Source organism: Myotis davidii, unplaced genomic scaffold (genome assembly GCF_000327345.1).
Source record: "Myotis davidii unplaced genomic scaffold, ASM32734v1 scaffold18, whole genome shotgun sequence".
NCBI classification, from domain to species: domain Eukaryota; kingdom Metazoa; phylum Chordata; class Mammalia; order Chiroptera; family Vespertilionidae; genus Myotis; species Myotis davidii.
Genome location: NW_006292696.1, coordinates 4,369,666 through 4,395,510, shown reverse-complemented (window position 1 = coordinate 4,395,510; position 25,845 = coordinate 4,369,666). Strand labels below are relative to the sequence as shown.

General features: G+C 50.4%; 1 protein-coding gene across 1 annotated transcript in view; it reads right to left on the bottom strand.

Moving 5' to 3' along the window:
* GALNT10 (polypeptide N-acetylgalactosaminyltransferase 10) overlaps positions 1-25,845 on the bottom strand; it is a gene marked incomplete at its 5' end in the record, with an annotated part of 164,698 nt that overhangs the window by 8,493 nt on the left and 130,360 nt on the right. The window contains 4 exon segments of the mRNA XM_006766346.1: positions 1,126-1,233; positions 10,531-10,648; positions 14,129-14,312; positions 17,193-17,378. Of these exon segments, the coding sequence (XP_006766409.1) occupies positions 1,126-1,233; positions 10,531-10,648; positions 14,129-14,312; positions 17,193-17,378 (596 nt within the window).

Here is a 25,845-nt window from a genome sequence, read left to right as displayed (position 1 = left end):
GTGTGTGTGTGTGTGTGTGGTGGGGGGGGGGGGTGGGGGAGGAATGGGTGGGACCCTTGCGCTGGGCATCTGTCTTCTTGTAAAATGCAGGACAGAGGCTCTCCCTGGGCCCAGGGGATACAATCCTGCACATCCTCGACTGTCTGGTGATCAGGAAGGGGGCGGCAGCGGCCTGGGCAGAGGAGGCTGATGCCAATCAGGCTTACAAGGGGGCGCTGTCCGGTGGAGGAGTGGGGTGGGCTGTCCAAGAGCAAAGCTGTGCCGGTGACCTTTCCAGCTCCCCCAAATCTCCGTGACCCTTTTTACCCTCGGGGGACACCCCATTCTCTTCAGTTTTCTTTTGTGGTCACCTTGATTCGTTTTCTCAAGACACTTAATATTTTAAAATGTATTAAAGTTTAGTGAACTATCACTCATACCCCTCCCCCGAAAACCCCCAAACCTCTGGCCAACGGATTTACATTGATCGCCAGTGGCCAATGAGGTTCAAGCAATGATTAATACAACCCACTGGAAGGCATGAAATAGTTTGACAGAATCTTTGGCAATAAAAGTGGGGAGGAGTGGGGAGAAGAGAAAGACATTGACCTTTATTAACGGCCCCTGTGCCAGGAAGTTTTAAGTACGTGTCTCCAAACACACCACTCAGCCTGCAGTAACATTTACCTAACATGTTTAACTTTGCACCCGCTTTAGCTTTACTCTAAGTTGCGATGTCTGTGACATCACAAGTTTGCTACACGAATACATGTTAATTTCTCATCCACATTAATTTAAACACATGGAAATAAAATGTTCCTGTATCTACCGCCTCAAATCATCTTGTCCATCACACTTTGGGAAATGGTGCCATCGCCTTAATTCTCCTGGCAATACTAAGTAAGAGTTGGGAAAAATTAGCTTCCTTTACACAAAAGCAGAAACAGGCTCAGAGGAGTCAAGTAAGCCTTCCAAAGTCACATAGGTAGGTACTAAGCGGGTAAACATCGGATTTCTCCTGGAGAGCGGTGGGGGCACACCTAGGGATTATCTGGCCTGCAGCCCCAGGTGCCTTAGAGGGTCTCTGCTCTGCTAATGGGCCTACGCCACTCCCTCCCACCTGCTCCAGCGAAGCCGCCAGCTTACCCGGGCCAGGCTGACACCGGCGGGGACTTTGTAGGGCACATACTTCCTGTAGATGTGGCCCACCCTGGAGCAGGGGATGTCCTCCATGCGGCCCCCACACATCCACACCTGCAGGGTGAGAGGGAGAGAGAAGATGATATTCCTGCCTCCAATTCATCGAAAGCATCAGCTTGGATTGTCCACGAAAGCCCCGTTTATAGAACTAGGGACAGAGGAAAGCAGCGTGTAACAGCAGCACAAACAGCTGACGGCACCGAGTGCTTCCTCGTGGCCGACACGACACGACGAGCTTCGTGTGCACAACTGCACTGCAGCCTCGTCAGGACACCTGGAACACGGGGTGGGGACAGAGCCCTTTCACAGATGAGGACACCGAGGCTCAGAGAAGCTAGAGGCGTGTCTAAGGTCAAGGGTGAGCAAGAGGTGGTGCCAGAATTCACACTCGGCTTTCGCCGACTCTGGAATCTGGACTCTAAACGACGTGGATGCCGTATGCTGTTGTGAGGAATTCCAAGGTCCGGCACGGGGGCTCAGTGGGGAGGACGAGGTGACTGCTTAGTGAGGCCTGGGGCAGGGACGCAAGGGGACAGGCCGGCACACGGGTCTGGAGGCTGCTCCTGGATGTCTGCCTCTTCGCTGGGTCACCCTGAGCCGTGGCAGCAGGTGCCCTGCCCTCGCCTCTCCGCAGTCTGGCCGCTAAGCCATGCAGCTGAGGGGCCTGATGGTTCTCCCTCCATGCTTGGCATCACAAAGAGCTCCTGGGTTTCGCTGTGATTTGAGAATGTTTAAGTACAATCGATGCTGACTCACTCCCACTGAGGGGCCCAGCCTAACCAGACCCTCCTTAACAGTCCTGGGTTCAGATCCTGCCTCAGCCACTTATCAGCTTTGCGACTTCCATCGAGGTACTAACTCCTCTGAGGCTCAGTTTCCTCATCTGCAAAGGATGAAATAGGATGGGCCTGGGGATGACACAGTGCATGGAAAGTGCTTAGCACAGACTGGCACACAGTCAAGCAGTGTTACATGGCTCATTCATACGTTTGACTAATATTTATGGAGTATCTGTTACGTGCATAAGATGGCCCTCCCAATGACCCCCTCACCTCCTGGTATTTATACCCCATGTTAGTTCTCTCCCAGAATGGTCACATGAGGACTGAGCCGTGTAACCAACAGGACACTGCAGAAATGATAAGGCTTCCACCTTACTCCCTGGGAACACTTGCTTTGGGGCACTCAAGCAGCGCTATGGTGAGGCCCAGGGCTGAGGAGTTGAGGCCTTCTGCTAATAGTGCTAACTTGCCAGTCAATGAATGAGCGGTCTTAGAAGCTGATCCTCCAGCCCCAGTCAAGCCTTCAGATGACGGCAGCCCTGGCTGACACTCTGACTCCAACTTTAAGACAGCCCCAGGCAGCACTGCCCTGCTAAGCCATTCCCAAATCCCTGCCCCACACAAACTTTCAGTAATAACCACTGTAAGATGCTATGTTTTGGGGGTTCTTTTCTCCCCGTGGCAGTAGGTAACTAACACAGGGAGACAGTTTCAGGTGGTGATATGTGCTGTAAGGAAACCAAAATGAGGTCATGGATAGACTCACTGAATGGATGTGCGGGCTGCTGTCACCTCCACCTGTCAGGGAAAGCCTCATCTAGCAGGGGATATTTGAGGCAAGACTTAAATGATGAGAAGGTAAAAGTAACATAAAGATCTGAGGGGTGAGTGAACAGGTGGCGGGAAGAGCAAATGCAAAGGCCCTGGGGTAGGGCCAGGTTTGGCATAATCACTCAACAAAGCAAGCCAGAGGCTGGAGCAGAGGGAGAAGTGATGGGAGGGGGGGGTCAAAGACAAGCGTGGGGACAAGCATAAGGGTCCTAAAGGGCACAATAGGAAGTCTGGGCTGAAAGTCGTCAGTGAGGGAGACAACACAATCCCATTTCTATTTCACAAACAGAATGGCCGGGAGGGTGCAGGCTTGGGGAGGGAAGGCCTGGGAGGCCCTTGCAGGTATGAGGCCGTCAAGGCTTTGGTTTGTGGTTCTCGGTTTCGGTCATGGTTTGGAGGCTGTGGCGATGGTGGGACGCAGCTGGACTGGGGACATTATTATTAATCTTGTCACTGTATGCCTTCTCTTGTGGAATGAGGAGTAGGGGTGGGAACACCTACACCATCAGCTCTGCCAAAGGACCATTTTCAGCTTGAACTGCTCAGTGGGATACTGGGGGTTTGTCTAATGTCTTGATTAAGTCTAGAAGGGCCATTCTTCCTTCTACCTCATGCCTGAGGGTTCTTGGTCCCCTTGGGCCCCCGCCAGCCGCGCTCTCTATCCACCCAGATGTGCCCTGTCCTGGGCTTTCCACATAGGGCTATGTGTGTATGGGGCTACAATTAGTGGACGTGCTGCCTGGGGAAGTGCAATTATATTCTGATCTTGGGGGAGAAAAAAAAACCCCGAGCAAGTCAATAGAACAGAACATTGGTCTTGAGATAATGGGCTCCTGATGGGAGATTAATGTCAAGGCCAAGCCAAGAAGTTTATTTGCAAAGCAGGAGATATTGATCAGGCGCCAGGATCCCATAACAATAACTCTTCTTTTACACAAAGTGATGGATGTCGAAGGGATGCTTTTGTCCGGAGGAGATTGCCCAGGACGCTGCCTGGCGGCCCCTGCCTTTTGGGAGGTGGAGCGCCCCGAGCAGGTGGGGGACACCTTCCTTCGTTCTATTTTTGAACGTCCCCTGGGCAGTTGGCTAGGCTGGCGTCCAGCTCTCTCAACTCCATATTAAACTCGCATTAGCTAACGAGGCTGTCTCCCCGCTCTGCCTGGCAAGGAACCTTCCCTAATGCAGAGATGATCAATTTCCAAATCCTGTCCTTTGCTGTGACCTCGGGTTTCTTTGGCCCTGACCGTGCTGGCCACCAGCCTGAAGGTTCCTGAGGGACTGGGGTGACCTTGATCTGCTGAGAGGAATGTCCGGAGCCCAGAGGAGTCCTGGCTTTGGACGATGGCTTTACTTCACGGCTTCCCTGCCCTGGACACGAGCCACTGAGGCTGCTCAGGGTGGGAACTGCCTTTAGAGAGTCAGACACACCTGTTCAGTAAAGATGCTGCTACTCCTGAGAGGCCTGTGCGCACCTGAGCAGCTGAGAAGGGCCGTGCGAGGCACACCCAACCCTTCAGACCTCGCTCTGCCACCCGGAACGCCCCTTACACAGCATCAACACCGCGGTGCTCACTGGTTATAAGGCGGGACCCCAAGACTGGAGGGGTTCCTCCTTCCAAAGACATGATAAAAGCTGCAGCCAAGGAACAGTGTCACGACTCGCCCTGGGCTGGGGTGCTGGTCAGGGCTGGCCACCTGCCTGTGTACCTTTAGGTCTCTGCCCGCTTCCCTCACAGCTGGGCAGCAGCCACTCAAGACGCACAAACACCACAGCACACAACACTCTGTCGTCCCAATGCCAGCTCGTGACCTCACGCCAGGCAGTCACCTGGGAGCCGCCCTGTTCTCAGCTGGAGTTTGCCCTTTGGCCCAACGCCATCACATCTTTTGTCCTATGGTCCAGTTTCTAGATGGAGAAACTGAGGCTCAGAGAGAATAAGTAGTTTTTCTGAGTTGGTGGCAGAACCTGCAACTGACCAGGAGAATGATGGGGTGGGAGTGGGGGCACAGTCACAGGACACCATGGGGACCAGGCTCGCAAGTGTGTTCCCCTGCCCCTGGTAACACATGGGCACAGGAGTCCAGCTGGTGGCAGAGAAGGGGGAGTCGCAGTGCTGGCCACAGCCAGCATGTTTGACTGGACCCCTTCATACTTGTATTTACAGGCCATTGAGATGACATTTGTGCAGCCCCTCTCTGCTGTCAGCTTTCTTGCCTCCCTCCCTCACTGCCCTGTCCCAGCCCCCACCCCATCCCTGCCTGCTCTGGGAGCCTTCTTCACCAGACGGTTTCCACGGAGCCCGTCAGCTGGGTGCCGGGAACAGCCTTCTCACTGGAAGCATCATGCCACAAGACGAGTACAAATCTCACTGTAGAAGCTTGCTCCCCATTCACTGCCATTGCTGCTTTGATTTATTTTGTTAGCAAACTTCTTTTGTGTGATGACAGGCTTCATGACAGTGTTTATAAAAGACAATTGCTTGCTCTTATCTCCTAAACGGAGGAGGAGAGACGAGTGGCGGAGGAGAGACGAGTGGCGATGCGCATCAGGAAGACACAATGGGGCCTGGAGAGAGGGCGGTGGAAGGCAGGGCTGGTCGGGCTGGGCAGGGGCTGGGGAGAAACCTCTCTGTCAAGGGAACGGCTGCCTGGACGCCAACCAGGGACGGGACTGGGGGAAGGCGGCAGCCAGCCCCATCTTCTGCTGTTGGCATCTTGGCCGCGGACCCCTATGGAGTTCAAATCCATCCAGCTGCCCTTTGGGGAAACAGAAGGTAATAATCGCCACCGACTAGTCTGCATGATCTGTGTGCGTAGGAGGAACAGAGGGCAGCGTCAGGAGCTTGGGCTCCAGAGTTAGACAGAACTCAGTGAGATCGAGTCCAAGTTCCTCCCCAGACTCACAATCCGGGCAAGTTCCGTGGGTCTTGGTTTCCTCATCTCCAAAACAGGATGAATTACTGTGCCCACCTCCCAGGGTGCGATGAGGCTGAAAGGAGGTAACTCTGAAGCACAGAGAACTGGGAGGCAGTGACTGGCACCGCACGTATGCCCGCAGCTCCCCTCAGAAAAGGAAGGCGTTAGACCCATGTCTTCCGGAGTTCCTATGATTGTGAATATATCAGTTTGTTTTGAATGTCAAGATACTGTTTTGGGACCTCACTCATGCTAGTTTGGACTGTTTATAATGGTTACTGGATATTGTTGGTAAAAAGTATAGGGAAGACAATTTTACTATATTTACTAGTAAAAACCATTTGAATTTACTTCTAAATTAATGCATTATTTTATGTAATATGGCTTTAAGCATATGTGTATCTAAATTAATAAATTAAATATTTAATAAACAAATTCAGTAAAGCTCCAGGATCCTTTAGGTTTTGACTTGTATTTGGAAAGACAGCACATGCATAACCACCCGGGGGGGGGCGGGGGTGACCATCACACCGTGACACGTGAGAAAACCGAGGCCCAGAAGGGGGCAGTGCCTTCCCCACGGTTCCTGAGCTCACGCATGGCAGAGCCCCGGGTGGAAGTGGGGTTGGGTCCTCAGAACCAGGCAGATCGGAGGCCTCCAGGGAGAGGTTTAATCTTTCTAAAGCCGGATCCTGACCCTCATGGTCTTCCGCAGAAACCCTATCAGCACTCGCAGTGCCTGCGGAACACAGGGGTCACCCCAGGCTGGCAATCAAGGTCCTCGGTCACTCACTCAGCTCTGGCTCTGCCCCTGTCTAGCTAAGGGACCCTGGCCTCGTCCCCTAACCACTTAGGGCACCAGTCTCCATGCCACCCTTGACCAGGTTCTGGGTGCATCTACCTGCTTTCACACACCCGATTTTCACTTCATCCTCTTTTTTTTTTTTTAAATATATTTTATTGATTTTTTACAGAGAGGAGGGGAGAGGGATAGAGAGTCAGAAACATCGATGAGAGAGAAACATCGATCAGCCGCCTCCTGCACGCCCCCCAGTGAGGATGTGCCCGCAACCAAGGCACATGCCCTTGACCGGAATCGAACCCGGGACCCTTGAGTCTGCAGGCCGATGCTCTATCCACTGAGCCAAACCGGTTCGGCCACTTCATCCTCTTGAGGATGCAGTGAGTTTTATGAAAAAGAAACCTGAGTGTTTCTGTTGTTTAAATCTGCCCAGTCTGGGACCGGTTTGGCTTTTGGTAAGGATATTGGTGTCAAATAATGCAAACAGCACTCATCCGAGGCCTCTAAGCTACTCGGATGTGATGGGTTCCCTCTCAGGTGGAACATGGCTCTCCCTTGCCCCTCCCGGGCCTTTCCACCACCACCTTGCTCTCCCAGTCTGCCCCTTGCACTCTCAGACCACCTCCCCGCTCCTTCTTTCCCAGGGCCGGTGCACATCTCTGCCCCCAGAGCCGCCCTGCGGAGACACACTCAGGGCTCTGCTCTCCCTGGACTCCCTTCTCGTGGGAAATCCTAGCCCTGAACTTGCAAATGGCCCAAGTGCTGGGATATACATGGAGAGGAGGTGGGCCCAGAAAGCTGAAAACCTACATGTTTTCCTTCTTTAGCCTATAGGTGGGCAAGATCACCTAACACAGTGGATCCACTGTGGAGATTTGGTTGTGCACCCTGGTGACCGTGTGCGTGGCTGACGGGAGCTGTGGCTGCCGCTGCCCAGCACCATGGAGAGTATTGTACAGCGTACCACCAGCCCAAGAAAAGATCACATTTCAAAATCTAAGTACGGTTTTTCCCGAATGCTTGCTGCTTGTGCACCACCTTAAAGTAACAGCGGAACCACCTAAGTCACCATCTGTAGGGTATTCCACTGTTGGGATATGCACTACCTTATTATCCCCCGAGGACGCACATTTGGGTCATTTTCAATCTTCCTGTATTGTAAGTAACGCTTCAATAAATAGCTTTTACCTAAATCTTTGCTCATCTATGCACTGTCTCTCAGGTAAACTCCTGGGCATGGAATTTTGGGTCAAAGAATATACTCGCTGTGAAATGTAACAGATTTTGCCAAACTGATATCAATAAGAGAAATACCCATTTGCATCACCCCAAAGCCCACATCTTTCTTATGCCTGCTCAGCCACATTGTTGTGTGGATACTTCTCTCTCTGGGTCTCAGAGTTGACCCGGCCTCCTGGGGACACTGTGCGGCCCCTCTCTGCTCCCTGCCACCGCCACGTCCAGCCCAAACTACCTTCGCGCCTGTGCGAGAGCATCTTGTTTAATCCTACCTTGTGGGGGAGGAAGGAAAAGTACCTCAGCACCATCTGGGACGTGAGGGCCCGAGAGGTCAAGCAATAGGTCCAGGTCCCAGGAGGATGGTGAGCAGGGACGAGAGGCCAGCGCCCTGCCTTCTCACCGACACCTTTCCCAGCACACCACCATTACCCAGAGATGGTGATGTGAGTCTGGGGAGGGCAGGGTGAAAAAAGTGTAATCAGAGAGGAATCAATGCCAGTAACAGTTATTTAAAACACTATTACAGCAAAAAAAAAAAAATAAAAAAAAATAAAAAAAATATAAAAATATAAAACACTATTACAGCGAGGCCCTGGGGTACAGAGATGGGACAAGACCCACTCCCAGCCTCCAGGGAGCTCAGAGTCCAGTGGGGAAGACAGGCCAGCCCTTGGGTCTTGTCACCTCGAGGTATTTGAACCCAGGGAGCTAGGTGAGGCAGAGAGGAGGCCATCTATAGAGCTGAGCCCAGAAGGCTGAGTGTGGAGTGGCCAGACTGAGGAATGAGTGAACAGTGTGTGCCTCCAAAGACGGGCTTGTGGCCAGTGAGCAGTGCTGTTGGGCTGGGGGAGGTGGACATCTACGATTCCCCTTGCTCCACATCTATTCCCCCTTCTGGATACAGTGGCCAGACTTTCCTCTGGGGAGCCAGCCCATCTTCCTGGTTCCAGGATGGACAGGTGACTGTAGCTGACCAATACGAACATTGCTCAGGGAGGTAAGGGACCAGCAGGCCAATGAGACACAACGTGGGGACAGGAAGATGGGAGAGAGGAACTCCCTACAGAGAGAACGCCTGCCTGCGCAGGAAGCCAACCTCAGGCAGGGGACTGAGAGGGACGGAGACTGGGACGAGTTAGTAGGGCCTGGAGGGTCTACTGGAATTCCAGTGTGTGGGCCAATTGATTCTGACTTTTCGCTTAAATCAGTTCAACTAGGATTTTGGCCACTTGTAACCAAGAGTCCGGACTAATGCAATAGGGTAGGAGGATAAGGTGCTGGTAGCGTGACTATGCCTTTTGGGGAAAAAAAAATCTGGACGGAGACTGGGACGAGTTAGTAGGGCCTGGAGGGTCTACTGGAATTCCAGTGTGTGGGCCAATTGATTCTGACTTTTCGCTTAAATCAGTTCAACTAGGATTTTGGCCACTTGTAACCAAGAGTCCGGACTAATGCAATAGGGTAGGAGGATAAGGTGCTGGTAGCATGACTATGCCTTTTGGGAAAAAAAAAAAAATCCCTGTTGGCTAAGAGAAATGAGAGGATGGGATGAAACGGGTCAATGACTCTTCTAGAAATCTCAGAGCCTGTAGGAATCTTTTCTGAGGTTTTCCCGTCAGGATAGATGGTCTAGTCTGGAATTGGAGTCAAATTATTAATTCATCAGTGCTGTTGGCACGTATCAACTTGTCTTAATTTCTGAAAATACACTCAGCCTTTCATACCCGTCTCTGTTCTCCGTCACCAAGAAGAAACGAGAACTCAGCAGAGATAAATCAGAGGGAACCTGGCCCTTTGTAAATGCCCGCTCGGCCGGAGATGGAGCAGCTGGCATTCCAGGGAGGCGTTGCCAGCAGAGGATTGAGCTCTCCTGTCCGCTTGGCGTCGTGGAGGGCTGTCCACGGGGCCTCGGACAATGCACTGGCAGATGGGCTGCTACGGATCCGGAAACTCACGCTCGCAAAGCCAGGAGAGGGGAAAAGAGCCTCCTCATTACACCGTCTTCTTCCCCTCGAGGTGAAGGACATAATTGGATCAAATGGAAGCAGGAGCCAGCCTCCTCCCGCCTCCCCGTGACAGACTTCCAAAATGGCTTCATTACCGAGGCCTCTGTAAATACACTGTGTGGAGAAAATGCCATTTGTAGTGCTGTAATTGCCCGATGAGCATCATTAGACGGGCCTTTAGAAAACACACAGAATGGAATCATTTTGGGTTTCGGAAGTCCTTTGGGCAAATCTTTCTCCATTCACTGTTCTCCACAAAGTGAGTTTCTGAAGGGGGACTCCTTGCCCAAGGAGGTGGCTCTGGCCAGTGACAGGCCTGCTCTGAGTATTCAACCAACACATGTATGAAGTGTCTTCTCTGTGTCAGACACGCGTCCAGTACTTGGGATACAGCGGTAAGTGGAACACACCAAGATCCCTACCCCGGTGAAGTTTACGTTCTGGTGAGAACTCAGAACACAGATGTGCCCATTTCTGGCCTGGCTATAGTGCCGCTGGCCATCCCTCGTGAGCTGGGGAGACACCTTACCAGGGGTTCTGGGGATGTGAGAAGCAAGTCCCGGCTGACCACACGGCTAACCTTCCCCTCAGAGAGACCTGATCTTCACCTGAGACCCACAAGAGTCCCACAAAGAAAGGGAGACTGTGACTCCTTCGCCTTAGGAGCCCTGCGGCCTTCTCTTTCCAGGCTCAGACAGACAGGGGGCGGGCGACCTGCCTGCACAGCGGCCAAGGAGCTGTGCCAGGAGAAGGGGGCTCCCAGGAGCTGGCTCACCTTGAATGAGATCTCATACTGCTCCCCTCCCCAGATCTCCAGGCCTGGGTCGTACCCGCCCAGCTCCCAGAACCACTTCCGGTCCACGGCGAACAGTCCACCGGCCATCACGGGAGACCTGTCAGGGAAGCAGAGCGTGGTGTGAAGACGTGGACCTGAGAGCACGCGGACACCGCTGTTCCCCTGCAATGGTGGTCCCGCTGCTCCATGAACACAGCCCATGTGATCCGCAGGGAATCCCAGGCCCTTCTGGGTAAGGGCCCAGGCCTTTGTCTTCCTTGCCTACACTTCCCTTCATAAATGCTACATTTTAACCAAGTGGACCCAATGTTCCTATACACGTTTAACACCAGGGAATCCCTGTGAAATGAAATCACAGCGTGTTCTCCCTGTGAACCTTGTAGCTGAATCATCTCTCTCTCTCCCCAGTCCTCCCACTAGGCCTTCCTGAGTCTGGCTGGGCTGTCAATTGTCTTAGCGACGAAAACCATACAGCTTCCTGGGCCTCCCCCAGACCTACAAAACCATCTTCGGGGAAGGAGCCGCGGGACCTGCGTTTCGGACCTGCTGCGGTGAGGGCTCTGTCTGTTCAGCACAGACACTTTGCTGAGAGGTGACAGAAGCCGCAGCCTCTGATCTTTGTCACACGGGGCTAAGGTGAATGCCACTCGCCCACGCTCCTCAGTTCGCTCGCCGAGTGCCGGCTGGAAGCAGGTGCTGGAGGCGTCTGGAGGAAAAGCAGCCAGACGGGTCCAGGGATGCCAGTGTGGCGGACAGAGGACCCCGAATACAGGTGGGGTCACAAGGGCCTCTGGGAGTGCAGATGTTTCTCTCTCCCTTCCCCTCTCTAAAATCTCAACGAAAAAACACACAGAAATAAAAGGGGTCCTCTTGACTATGACCAAGGGCTTGAATATCCCAGGTGCTGTAATGAACTAATTTAGCAATGAAACAACCTCACTCCTCACGTAGACCCCAGGAGGTAGGCCTCATCATTACAATCCTATTTTATGCAGGTAGAAACCAGGGTACAGAGTAACTTGCTCAAGGCTTCACAGCCACTAAGCAGGATTTAACCCTCTAAACGGCCACAGCCCACACCCTTCATGGCCACAGCACACCACCTCCTGTCAGGGAGGGGCAGTCGAGAAGGGGCAATTGAGTGAAACGATGGGAAACCCTCACTGCACCCTGGGCTCTCCTTTGCCTGCGGTGTGTCTGCAAAGAGGGATTTAACCACTGGGCCCTGTGCTGCCCGGTATGGGGCACTGATATGTGGCTGGTCTGGATTGAGATGTGCTGCAAGCGTACAGCACACAAAACTCTCAGCTTAGCTAAAATATATTACCAAAATGGATTTTACCTGCTTCTCTTTGCCTTTTCTACGTGGCTACTAGGAGATCTGAAAGTACATATGTGGCTTGCATATTTCTGCTGGACGGTGCTGATTTTAACCTCAACGAGGCTGCGTCCCGTTTACACAGCAGACCTACAGCGACACTTTCCTAGCTCACCTTGCTAGTGTATTTCTGAAAGTACCTCGGACTATAAGAAGATAAGGTGGCGATGGTATCAACTCTCTCCTGTCTTCTGAAGATTGTGGGTCTGGGTTTTCAGGCTGGGTTCTTAAATACGCTGCTCGGAGGGGTTTATTCATGAGACATCAAACTCAAGGCTCTGCACTCAAAAACCAGCCTGGCCGGCAGCCAGGGGCCTGGCTAAGGAGCTGCCTCATGGGGAGGCCTCACAACAGGTAGGCGATTGGCCTTAAGGTGTGTGGATGCTCGAGGCTGTGACTCCAGAGGGAGCCTCTCCTTTAGCCCGACCTATTTTCTGCAATAACAACAACAAGTCTGAGTGTCTAGTGTCTGCCGTGCACTTGACCGACATTATCTCCAGCTCTCACAAAGCCCTATCACTAGGCTCCTTTTCAGATGGAGGAATTTGAAATTCAGAAAGGCTATATACTCTGCACAAGGGCATGCAGGGAGTAAGTGGATGAGCCGCAATTCACACCGGGGTGTGCCACCGAAGCCCGAGTTTTTCAAACATCGTTACACCACGCTGTGCCTACAGGTTGCCCGTCTGCTGGCACCATGGGGAGGTGTGCAGAAAATGACCGGGATTTCTCTTGCGGCCTCTCCCCTGGGTTTTGTCCAAGTGCAATATAGAGGAGAGACTTCTGGAAGGAATCAGAGGACACAATGGAGGGAGAGCCCCTCAGGAAGGGCTCTCAACCTTGGCCACACATCAGTATCACCTGGGATCTTCAAAAAATGATGTCCAGCCCTGGCGACTGTTGCTCAGTGGTTAGAGTGTTGGCCTGAGCACCAAAGGGTCACAGGTTCAATTCCTGGTCAAGGGCACAAACCCAGGTTTGATCCCTGGCTCCAGTTGGGGCTCATGCAGGAGGCAACCAGTTGATGTCTCTCTTGTTCCAATGTTTCTCTCTCTCTCCCTCCTTCCCTCCCTCTCTTCCACTCTCTCTAAAAATCAATGAAAAAAATATCCTTGGGTGAGAATTAACAAACAACAAACAAACAAATAAACAAAAATGATGTCCAGATTTCACCCCCAGACTCTGGAGTAATTGGTTGGGGGTGAGGGGTGAGGGGTGAGGGTGACTTGCACATGGTGCCAATAGGCACCCAGGGTTGAGAGCTACTGCTCTGGGGTTGGGCCAACCCTTCAATATCCAGATGAGGAGACTGAGGCCTCAGAGGAAACTGGCTGGGCCTCTGCTACAAACCCATTGCATGACCTGAATGTGCCCTTTCCTCATCTCACAGTCAGGAGGGTGAACGGGCCAAGCCCCACCCTATGCACCTTTCAAATCTTAGAGCTTATGAATTGGCTCATGGCAAAGGGTCAAACCATACAGGGGGTTCTGGTTACCTTGAAAACTCCATTTCCTGGAGCAGCCCGTTCTGACTCAGCCTCTACCATGTGTCATCTTGGCAGGTGTCACCGCCTCTCTGACTCCGACTCTGCTAGCAGTGCCGGCCCATGTTGAGGACATAGGTCAGGAAAAGAACAAACGTCTGACCTGCTGAAGAGGCACTGGGGCTCTGCTCACGCAGCTCCATCGCCCCGGCCCCCTCCATTTCCTCAGGGAAGCCCACCTCTGCGCCTTTGCCACTTCATTGCTGGATGACCTAGGTAACTTATTGTAACCCTGGTGTCCACATTGGAAAACATGGATACTAATTTAAATAAAAGTTGAGAGGGTTAAAGACGATCAGGTTGTGATGTGCTCAGCACGCGGTGCCTGGCACTCAGAAAGTGTTCAGTAAGTGGTGATGACGATGATAATTACAACCGGAGGCTTGAGGGAGGGAGCATGCGCAACTCTGCTCAGCCCCCGTTGGCAATGGCAGCAAACTGCGCAGAGGCGGGCAAGGGCGAGGTGACCAGCTTGGTGGTCCATGAGCTGAGGCTCTGACACGCTGGGATGGACTGTGCTTCTGGTTGGGGACCTCTGCCCTGGCCCCTCTGCACTGGACTTTTGGGGGAGCTGGCGATCCTGAGTTGTGTGTGTTGGGGAGGGGGTCACCGGGTCAGCTTAGCTACTGGGACCAGCCGGGTGACTCATACTTACTCAAATGGGTCACTGGGGTCAGCCTTCTGCAGTTCCGGAGGGATTGGGATCCGCTTGTAGTACATTTCCCAGTCAAAGGCGCCCCGCATGGCATCCCCCGCCTGGGTCTCATACCGGAAGTCATCGTGGTCAATCACGTCAATCATCGGGCACACGATGGTCTTGCGGTTCCGAGCGATGCGGTCTGAAGAAGCCGAGAGATGCCCATTAGGGAGGCAGGATCGGGGAGCAGCTAAGTGGTTGACCCTGTTCTGCAGCTTATTCGAGTTTTTAATGTGTTCCCTGGGTGAATTATCTGAACACTTGAGCTTGAGAATCCTGGAGAAGGGAGGGAGCAAGCTTTAAAAAAGATGGACCAGGGCTCCTATCCCAGTCCTGACGCCTAAGACGGGGGGGACCTGGTCCAGCTACATAACTAACATCTCCAAGACCCAGCATTCTCCTCCGGGGGTGCCAGTGAGCTGCTGGGGTAAATATCTCCCAGCGAGAGGCAAGTGGGCGGTGCGGGTGTGTGTGTGTGTGTGTGTGTGTGTGTGTGTGTGTGTCCCAGCTTTGGGCCAGGAGTCAAATTCAAGACTTGGAATGGGGAGTGTGGTGAGGTGAGAGTAGGTGGGCATCTGCCACCTGGGGTGTGTTTACCCCTCCCCCACCTACTGAAGTGGAATCTCTGAGGGTGGAGATGGAGCAACCTTGTGACAGGCTTCCTGGGGATTCTTAACGAAGCAGAACACCCTTCTCCAGGGAAGGAGCTAGAGCAGGCCTCCCTTCCTCACTATTCATGGCCATTCAGGGGATCTCACTTCAGGGGAGGGTTTGAGCTCTGCTGGGCACTGGCTGACTGTGAGAGGTAAGAGGTCAAGGGGCTGCATCAGCGCAGCAGTGTTCAGTGCTGGGCTCACTTGGGGACAGATGCCCAGGTTCGAATCCTGCTTTTGTCACCTACTAGCGGTATAACCTTGGGAAAGGTCATCCGATGCCTCGGAGTCTCGGTTTCCTTGCCGACAAAATGGAGGAAGACAGCGCCTATCTCATGGGGTCTCTGACGACTGAGAGACAATGAGGCAAGGCGCCTAGCACGTGATCAGTACTCCCGACGCCGTCTCTGACCAGGGTTGCTGACAAGCTCAGAAGCAGGCGCTGGAAGGCTGAGCGTCTCCCTCGTTCTCTCTGCCCCTGAGGTTTCTCATTTGCAAGATGCTGATAATAATGCCTGGCCTGCCTGTTCTACCACGGAATCATCAAATTCAAATGGGGATGTGGCCTAGAAAGCTAGGAGACTAGCAGAGCCATGAGACGATGATGGTGATGATGATGATGATGATGATAATGATGGAGGAAATGATGATCAACAGCAGTTTTCCTTTGGGGTGCTGATTCCTTCTCACTCAGAAATGCTCGCTCTCCAAAGAAGGTAGACTGAGCTGTGCTCAGAGGTGTAAATGGTTTCAGAGACAAAAGCCATAATGGGCTCTGTCTGCTGATCATATTAGCAGGGCAGACTTTTAAATCTACACCAGTGGTTCACATTTCTATTGCAAAAAGGAAAGAAAAAAAGAGGGGGGATGCTTCTTCCGTGTATGTCGGCAGATTATGAAAATTACCTTCATGTATTTCCATAGAAACAGAGTTAAGGGCTATTTAGACGACCAGTTCGGCTTCCTGCCCCACCACTCCATTCTCTTTATGAGTCACCGAATGACCCAAAAAATGGGTTGTCCCTTCAGGACTATCAATTAGGCGATTTATGGTGAGGCATTTTTGTTTTTTGTTCTCTTTCAGTCATGAGAGGCAGAGGCAGACCTCTTGGTTTAATGAAATCAACTGTTTACCAGAGAATCTGGGTTATATCCTTTTCCTAACCACACACAAGTGCATAATCTAACACGAAGGTCCATGCTGATCTGTGTGGGGACCCAGCACGCTGGTTATCCCACTCAGCTGTGTGGGTTTTGGGTTCTGTCCTCTCCTTTGAACGGTGGCCTAACCAGTGCTCCTCAAAGCGCGGTCCCTGGACAGCAGCCCTGGCACCACCTGGGCGCTGGTTAGAAATACAGCTTCTCAGGCCCCACCCTGGACCCCCCGAATCGGAACCTTGGGGTGGGTCCCGGGACTCCGTTTTAACAAGTCTTCCAGGTGATTCTGAGGCGCACTCACGTTCACCCTAAACTCCAGTCCTCTTTGCTCCCTAAGCTTTCTGTTACGGAGAGCATAACCCTCCACTTCTGAGGGGTTCGCTTGCTCTCTGGATTGGTAGCTCTCCCCCAATCTGCCTCCATCACCATCCCTCTCCTGACTCCCAGGCCCAGTGGGACATTTCCTCTTCAATGTCCAACTGTCCGCACCGGCGCACTGCCTTTATCAAAGCGGAGACCTGGGGATGCAGGCCTGGTTCTCCAACCAGCAAGGAGACACCGGCATCCGATCCTCGTGTCTCCCTTCTGTCCTCCAAGCTATGGTGGACGACTCCTGCAGCACGCTGCCCTGCGTCTATAGTCCTTCCCTCGTAGCTGTCATAAACTCTCCAAAGAGGACTGAATTTAGGGAGGCAATGTGGAATCATGAAAGACAGACTTTGGAGCCAGACAGATGGTGACTTTGACACTTATGGCCCAAGGGAATAAGTGAAACATTCAATATCTCTGAACTTCAGTTTCTTCTACTATAAAAAAGGGATACGTCTGACCTGGCATAGTTTTGTGAGAGTTAGAGACCATGCAGTGAATAGTAACTGCTCTCAGTTTGGTTCTTAATGGTAGACAGCCTTGGCTTGCTTTCTAAGAAACCTTGAAGTAATCTGGGGGAGCAATCTTGTCACTAGAAACTAATGTGCTGTATGAGTTTGGACAAGTCACTTCCCCTCTCTCTGAGTCTCAGCTCCTTTCTCCGGAAAATGAAGGAACAGGACCGAATGGGTTGCTCAGGTCCCTTTGAGCACTCCTGAACTTCTGAGTGCACCCGGCAGCATGCTGGGTGTACCTCAGCAGGCAAGGGAACCTTTGTGTCTGGGGTCAGTGGCGGCTGGCTCCTTCCACGTCGTCTACCTTGTCTCGGGAGAGTCCCTTACCGAGCAAGGGGGGGAGCCAATTGACATTGGCTTCACAGTGTGAGTCCAAGAATGTGATGACATCCCCAATTGCCGCTGAGGCCCCCAGCATCCGGGTCCTTATCAGCCCTTCCCGTTTCTTGGTTCGGAGAATCCTCACGCTGGGGAAATGGGCCATGTAGTCTTCAAGCGGCTTCTTCAGGTGCTCTGGGAGGGAGACAGGAGAGGAAAGATGGATGGTGGGTAAGAAGAGCTGCTCAGTAACCTTATTCTTGTGACCTCTCCCTTACCTGTGCACTGCACTTTACAGTGAGACACAGCTCTCCGGCACACTGCCTCACAGCACCTTTCCAGTACAAACTGCACACTTTGAAAATGACAAAACCTTATTGAAAGGAACTGAAGACCGAAATAAATGGACAGGCAGTTCATGTTCTTAGATGACTTAATATTGTTAAGATGTTAATAAGACCTCCCATATTGATCTACAGAGTCAACGTGATTAAAATCACGGCTAATTTCTTTGCAGAAATTGACAATTGATTCTAAAATTGACAGCTGATTCTAAAATTTATGGAAATACAAGCGATGAAGGGACCCAGAATAGCTAAAACAATCTTTTTATTATTTATACATGAGTGTTTATAGCAACACTATTCACAATAGTCAGGTGGTGGAAATAGCCCAAGTTTCGAATGTCTTATGAATGCTATCAACAAATATAGAATATATCCATACAATGGACTATTATTCAGTCATAAAAAGGAATCAGGAACTGATACATGCTACACCATGGGGGAATCTTAAAAACATTATACCAAGTAGAAGAAGCCAGACACAAAAGGCCACCTATTGTATGATTCCATTTGTATGAAATTCCGGAATAGGTAATCCAGACAGACAGAAAGCACATTAGTGATTGCCAGGGCCTGGGGCCCGGGGAATGGGGAGCGGCTGCTTAATGGGTATGGGGTCTTCTTTTGGGATGATAAAAATATTTTGAAACTAAATAGAGGAGATGGTTGCACAACACTGCAAATCTACTAACTGCCATTTAATTGAATACTTGAACATGGTTAATTTTATGTGAATTTGACCTCAATTAAAAACATGGATAAAGGATGTAAAATTAGGTACATCTCTAAAGAAAATATACAAATGGTCAATAAACATGTGAAAATGTGCTTATCATCATCATCAATCATCAGGGAAAGTGAAAGTCATCAGTAGTATGTGACACCATAGTACTTTACATCCCCCAGGACTGATAGAATCAGAAAGTCAGATAATAACAAGTGTGAACAAGGATGTGAAGAAATAAGCATCTTCATACACTATTGGTGGAAATGTAAAATGGTGCAGCTACTTAGGAAAACAATCTGGCAGTTCCTAAAACAGTTAAACACAGTTATAACCCAGCAATTCCACTCTGAGGCATACACCCAAGAGAAATGAAAACACATGTCCACACAAAAACTTGTACACGCATGTTCATAGCAGCAACATTCATAATAGCCCCAAATTGAAAACCATCCAAATGTCCATCAAACAGTTTGTATATATATATATTTTAAAAAATGGTGACCAGAAAACAAAATGTAGAAGAGCCATACAATAGAATATTATTCAGCAATAAAGAAGGAAACAAGCTATTGCAATAATATGGACGAGCCTTAAAAATATTATGCTAGGTTGCCGAAACCGGTTTGGCTCAGTGGATGGAGTGTCGGCCTGCGGACTGAAGGGTCCCGGGTTCGATTCCGGTCAAGGGTATGTGCCTGGGTTGCGGGCACTTCCCCTGTGGGGGATGTGAAGGAGGCGGCTGATCAATGTTTCTCTCTCATTGATGTTTCTAACTTTCTATCTCTCTCCCTTCCTCTCTGTAAAAAATCAATAAAATATATTTTAAAAAAATATTATGCTAGGTTAAAGAAGCCAGACATATAAGACTAGATATATGATTCTTCTTATGTGACATTTCTGGAAAGGTAAAACCACAGAGACAGAAAGGAAATCGGTGGCTGGCTGAAGCCGGGTTGGAAGTGGGGGTTGACTGCAAACAGGCACAAGAGAACTTTTTGAAGTGACGGAAATATTCTAAAAATGAATTACGGTGTTAGTTTCACAACTGCAACAATTCACTTAAAAACACATTGAACTACAGACTTAAAATGGGTGATTTTTATGGAATGTAAATTATATCTCCATAACGCTGTTAAATTCTAAAAAAAATCAATTGTATTTCTATACACTGGCAAAACACAATTGGAAAGTACAACAAAAATAGCATTTGTAGTAGTCTCATGTATAAAGACCCAAATAAATGAATAGATAAATAATATTTATAGATTGAAAGACTCCGTATTTAAAGCCAGTTCTCAGCCCAGAAATAAACCCGTGCCTTTATGGTCAATTAATATTTGACAAAAGAGGCAACAATATACAATGGGGCAAAGATAGTCTATTCAATAAATGGTACTGGGAAAATTGGACAGATACGTGCAAGAAAATAAAACTAGATCACTTTCTTACACCATATCCAAGAATAAATTCAAAATGGATTAAAGAGTTAAATGTTAGACTTGAAACCATAAAATTTCTAGAAGAAAAGATAGGCAGTAAAAACTTGGTCATTTCTTGTAGCCATATTTTTTCTGATATATCAACTTGGGCAAGGGAAACAAACAAAAAATATACAAATGGGACGACATCAAACTAAAAAGTTGTTGCGCAGCAAAGAAAACCATCAAAAAAATGAAAAGACAACCCACTAAATGGGAGAACATATTTGTCAATGGTACATCTGTTAAGGGATTAATATCCAAAATTTATAAAGAACTTATACAACTCGATGCCCTCCTCCCCTGCACCTACCTCCCTCTCCGCTGCTCAGAAGGCTGCAGCCATGAAAGCGCATCCATCTGCCTTGGGAGACACGTCCTGTTGGCGGTGTGTGTGCCTGGAGCCCACCCTGTCACCGGGCCTGAACCGCGCGCAGGCCTGGGCCTGGGCTATAGACAACTTCCCTGCGCTGCGCCGCCCCTCCTGCGACCCCCGCCTGGCCCCTGGGATGCGGGGGTCCGGGAGCTGAGAGGGGCCAGGAACGCGGCCGGGACCCGCAGTCCCCTCGAGGGGAGGCTCAGGCGCCGGCGCACATCCCTGTGGCCCCTGAACCAGCCAGGAGGCGCCAGCCCCAGTGGGGACAGAGGGACCGGGCTCCTGGCGCTGCGCTGAGCCCCAGCCTTCCACACCAGCGCCCAGCACCCAGCTGCACCCCAGGAAGCGGATGGAAGGCGGCCAACAGCTCGAGGAGACGCACCCCTGGGGACCCCGAGACTGCCCTGTAGGCAGCCCTGCTGCTTCTTTCTCTCCTGCAGGACGCACAGACTTTCCTGGGACAGATCCCTCCCTGAGTGCAGTCCATAACGTGCTAAGGTACTGACGTGGCTTTTGCCTCTACTTCGCTCTCTGTTCGCTTCTGGAACCTGTGGACCATGATTAAACCCCGGATCCTTAAACACACACACACACACACACACACACACACACACACACACACAACTTAAACAACTCAACACCAAAAAACAAACAATCCAGTTAAAAAAATGGGCAAAGGACCTTTCCAAAAGGAGAAACAGATGGTCAGACATATGAAAAGATGTTCAATGTCACTAATCATCAGAGAGATGCAAATTAAAGCACAATGAAATATCACCTCACACCTATCAGAATGGCCATCATCAATAAATCAACGAACAAGTGCTGGAGAGGATGTGGAGAAAAAGGAACCCTCGTGCTCTGTTGGTGGGAATGCAGACTGGTGCAGCCACTGTGAATAGCAGTACGGAGTTTCCACAAAAAATAAAAAATGGAACTGTCTTATGACCTAGCAATTCCACTTCTGGGAATATATCCTAAGAAACCTGAAACACGAATCCAAAGGAATACATGCACCCCTATGCTTAGTGCAGTGTTATTTACAATAGCCACGCTAGTGAAGCAGCCCAAGTGCCCATTAGTAGATAAGGGGATAAAAAGCTTTGGGACAGCCCTGGCTGGGTGGCTCAGTTGGTTAAAGCATTGTCCCGTATACCAAATGGATGTAGGTTCAATCCCCGGAAGGCAACTGATTGATGTTTCTCTCTCACATCAATGGTTTTTTCCTCTCTTTCTCCCCTTTCTCTCTAATATCAATAAAAATATCCTTTGGTGAGAACTTTTTTTAAAAAAATGGGAGCACAAGGGACCTTTCTGGGATGAAGCAATTTCTGTATCTTGATTGGGGTGCTGCTTTCCCAGGTGTATACATTTGTTAAACCTCATGGAACTGTATACTCATACTATCTGTACATTTTTTTCACTGTTTGTAACTTTGAGCTCAAGTACAAAATATATTGGTCAAAACACACATCCTTTTGGTTGGGGAAGCTGGAGTGTAGTGGAAGTGTCCCTGACTGGGGACCCAGAGAATTGGACTGTGCTCCCCGGTTTGGCACAGTGAGCCCATCACTTATTTCCTCTGAGCCGTCTCTGAAATCAGAGTTTGGACCAGAAGGTCTTCAATGGCCCTGAGCCCAGGCCTCACAGAGCTCTTGCCAGCCCCTGGGGTGACCACCTTCCCTCACCAAAGCCCAAATCCTGCTCTGACTTCCCTCCATCAGGCTTCAGACTGGAAGGCCCCTCCCGCCCTCCAATCAGGGGGGGTGTCCAAATCACCTGGTGAGCGGGCTATAAGTAAAGCTGCGGGGCATCACCCAGGCCATGATGATATGACAGACCGAGGGCAGCATCCAGCATCTTTGGTTTTACTTGACCACAATCGGGATTGCGATGCACAGCCAGGCCTGGAACCCACTGGGGTACTTCTGTCTCTTCATTTCATAGACAGAAAGCTGAGGTCCCGAGAGGGGAAGGGCCCACATCCGGCACAGTTAGCAGCGGATCCCTGTTTCACGCCAGGATCCCCTGGCTGCGTGTCCAAAATCTACTGAACCTTTTATTTTTCTAACCCAGGAAAGAAATGAATCACTTTCACTCGTAAGGAAGGTTATGATTTGCAGAGCAGCTGCACATATTTTATCTCCCTTGGTTCATAAAATCATACTCTGCATCTGACAGATGAGAAAATTCATGCTCAGAGAAGAGAAGAAACCGGCCTGAGGTCATATAGCCAGTAAGTTGCTGGGCTCCCTGTAGAAGCTTATGCTCTCCCCTTCCAGTCATGTTTTCCCAACGCTGACAGTCATCTACTGCTGCATGATTTTTTAAAAATATATATTTTATTGGTTTTTTACAGAGAGGAAGGGAGAGGGATAGAGAGTTAGAAACATCGATCAGCTGTCTCCTGCACACCTCCTACTGGGATGTGCCCACAACCAAGGTACATGCCCTTCACCGGAATCGAACCTGGGACCTTTTGTCCGCAGGCTGACGCTCTCTCCACTGAGCCAAACCAGTTAGGTCTCTGCATGATTTGTGCCTCTTCTACTTATCCTACTACAACTTACTTAGACTTTTTAAAGCAACTCGCTTTGCCTGGCTGGCATGGCTCAGTGATTGAGCGTCAACCTAAGAACCAGGAGATTACGGTTCAATTCCCAGTCAGGGCACATGTTTGGGTTTCAAGCTTGATCCCCAGTAGGGGGCATGCAGGAGGCAGCAGATAGATGATTCTCTCTCATCATTGATGTTCCAACCTCTCTCTCCCTCTCCCTGAAATCAATATAAACTTTTTTTTTTTTTAAAAAAAGATAAACAGAGAGAAGATGATCTACACATACAGCAGAGGCTGGAAAACTGAGACACCCCAGATGCCTTCCTGCTCGCCTGCAAAGATTAATATGGCTTCTCCCGCCCTTTCCCACTTATCCTTGGAACAGTGACTCTGTAGAAAACAGAAATCAATTTTCCCTAATTGAGGGACTAAATCTTTCCAAAAGAGACTTGCTTGGGCATTGAGACAAGACAGCAAAAGGCATGATCACTCTCCAGATAGGCTGCTGTTGGGGCAGGAAACTGTCTTTAAAAAAAAAAAAAAGCCGTAGTCACTGTGACAAGTGCTTCTTCTTGGCTGGGTTCAACTGGTAAGTCATTAACCGGAGGAGGAGATAATCTCCCGTACTGCACACCGCTACTCCCCTCTGAATTAGAAATATCACCGGCCCAGCTCTAATCACTGAGGGCCCCACTCGGGCAGGCCCCATGGCTGAAATCACCCCGAACGCAGATGGCTGCATCATTACAGACTGAGCAATTAAGGGCTTTTGACAGCTTGTGGTAACGTCGGAGCCATTATTTAGGGGCAATTATGCTCCTCCCGTCCTTATTAGAAAGTGCACTTACACAAAATCAAGATTGTTGCCTGCTTTTGCCACTTGGATGAGGACATTCCATAAAGTCATAGACTCTTAGAGCCGAAAGGGACATTAGGTGAAGAAGATGATGGTTGTGCTTCTGTCAACGATCACGCTCGCACACGGAGCTCCCTGCTTCACATACATCAAATAGGGTGCTATGGCCCCATTTCAGAGAAGAAGATGCCATGAGGCTTGGCATGGGCCATGTGGCCTGCCCAAGGAACAGTTTATAAAAGATGAAGCCAAGGTGTAAAGCCCAACCCTGCCTGCCTGCAAATGAGCAGGCTCTTCCTACTGCACCCAATTCTCCCTCGGCTGTTGTTCAGCCAGTCCTTTCATCCTACCCATTGGGGCCTAGGGAGGCCAGAGAAGGTAAACGTGAGCCTGTGACACAGTGCTCTTAACCCTGGGATACCTCCCCCCTCCCCCCCCGCATCTTCATAAACACTAGGGCAGGGATAAAAGAGCCTTCTCCAACGTGCCATGCTCATGGGTTTATAATGGAGACCTACAGCTGTGTTAAGAAAGATTCTGCGGCGATGTCCTGGCTCGGGGTGAAAGTGTCAGGGCTGAGAACAGATGTCTGCCCTGAAGCAGCAGGGAGGCAGCTGCCCTAATGTCAAATATGCATCATTCCTATTCCAAGGGCTGCTCTGATTGTGAAAACAATACAGAATTGCTTTTATTACCCCTCGAATTTAATGACGAGCCAGAGCCATCCAACAAGGAGGAGGCGGATTCTGAAGGCGAGCCCCATCATTGTCAGGCTCTCAGTAGGTGTTGGAAGAGCACGCATCAGAGAGCTCACAGGTGTCTGTGTACTGCCTGCCTGACTTCACCCGCCAGCACCTGCCTCTGCCTGGGGCTCTCTGCACCCACATGGCGAACCTCAACCAAGGATTGTGGTGTTGGTGGGTAATCACCCCAGCACCCTTGCTGCCTCTGGTGGGCTGACCCCGGACAAGTGCACGGGGCTGACTCCCAGGGCTCCCAATGGGTCACGTGGAGTTGCTGCTGTGGTGCCCAGGCACCTACTGGCGGCCTCCCCTTCCTGTTCTCACGTCCACACTCTCACTAGTGTTCTCCCAAATTTCCTCCCCAAATAACTACTCTGTACTCAAATTCCGACTTGGGCTCTGCCTTAGGAAACCCACACGAAGACACATTCCAGGTAGCAGGTGTGACTGGAGGAGCTACCAGGCTGACTCTGTGGTCTCATGACTTCCCTACATCAACACATTGTTCTCTGGTGCCAGTTTCTATAAATAATGGTGATCTCAGGTTCAGGCTCACCCATACCAGGCACTAACCCAAGGACTTCTCACGAATTTACTCATCTCGTCTTCACAAACACTCCATAAGGCAGGTCACGATTAGTGGCCCTATGATGAGGAAACGAGTACTTTCCCTAGATCCACACAGTCTGGCTCCAGAGTCTAAAATCTTCTTTGGTAAACTTTTTAAAAAACAATGTATTTTTATTGACTTCAGAGAGGAAGGGAGAGAGAGAGAGAGATAGAAACATTAATAATGAGAGAGAATCATTGATTGGCTACCTTCTGCAGGCCCTACACTGGGGATTGAGCCTGCAACCCAGACATGTGTCCTGACCAGGAATCAAACCATGATCTCTTGGTTCATAGGTCCACGCTCAACCACTGAGCCACCCGAGCTTGGCACTTTGCTAAACTTCTTAAAAAATTAAGAATCCTTTCAAACACATTTTTGAAAAGTAGGATAGAATAATAAACCCCATATTGACCCATCACTCAGCTTCAAAAACTGTCAACTGCTGGTCACTCCTGTTTCACCCCCACCCCCGCCCCCACCTATTGGGTGATACTGGGGCTGCGCTGGGAGAGGAGGGCAGGGGTAACATGGGAGCACATGACACCCATGGGACTAGCACCTGTCCTTTTCCTCAGAGCACGCCGGATGAGTTACCTCAACGCCGGACACAAGTGTCTTAGGAGTACTTGCTGACCATCTCAGGGGACTCCCTACAAGGAGGGTGGGGCAGGTTCCATTAATTCCGGTGTTACCAGGGAGGAAACTGAGGCCTGGGGAAAAGAAGACCTTGCCCCACATCTCTCAGCTGGTGGGGTCTAAGTGAGGACCCTGCACTTCTCCAGTTCTTGTATATTCCACCTGAACACACACACACACACACACACACACACACACACACACAGCCTCTCCCTACTGTCTGCTCTGAGGGCACCTAGGACTCGAGGATGGTCCTACCTCACAAGCTGTGGCATAGATGGTTACATTCCAAGGAGTTGCTGTGAGTTGAATGGTCCCCAGCCACCTGCCCT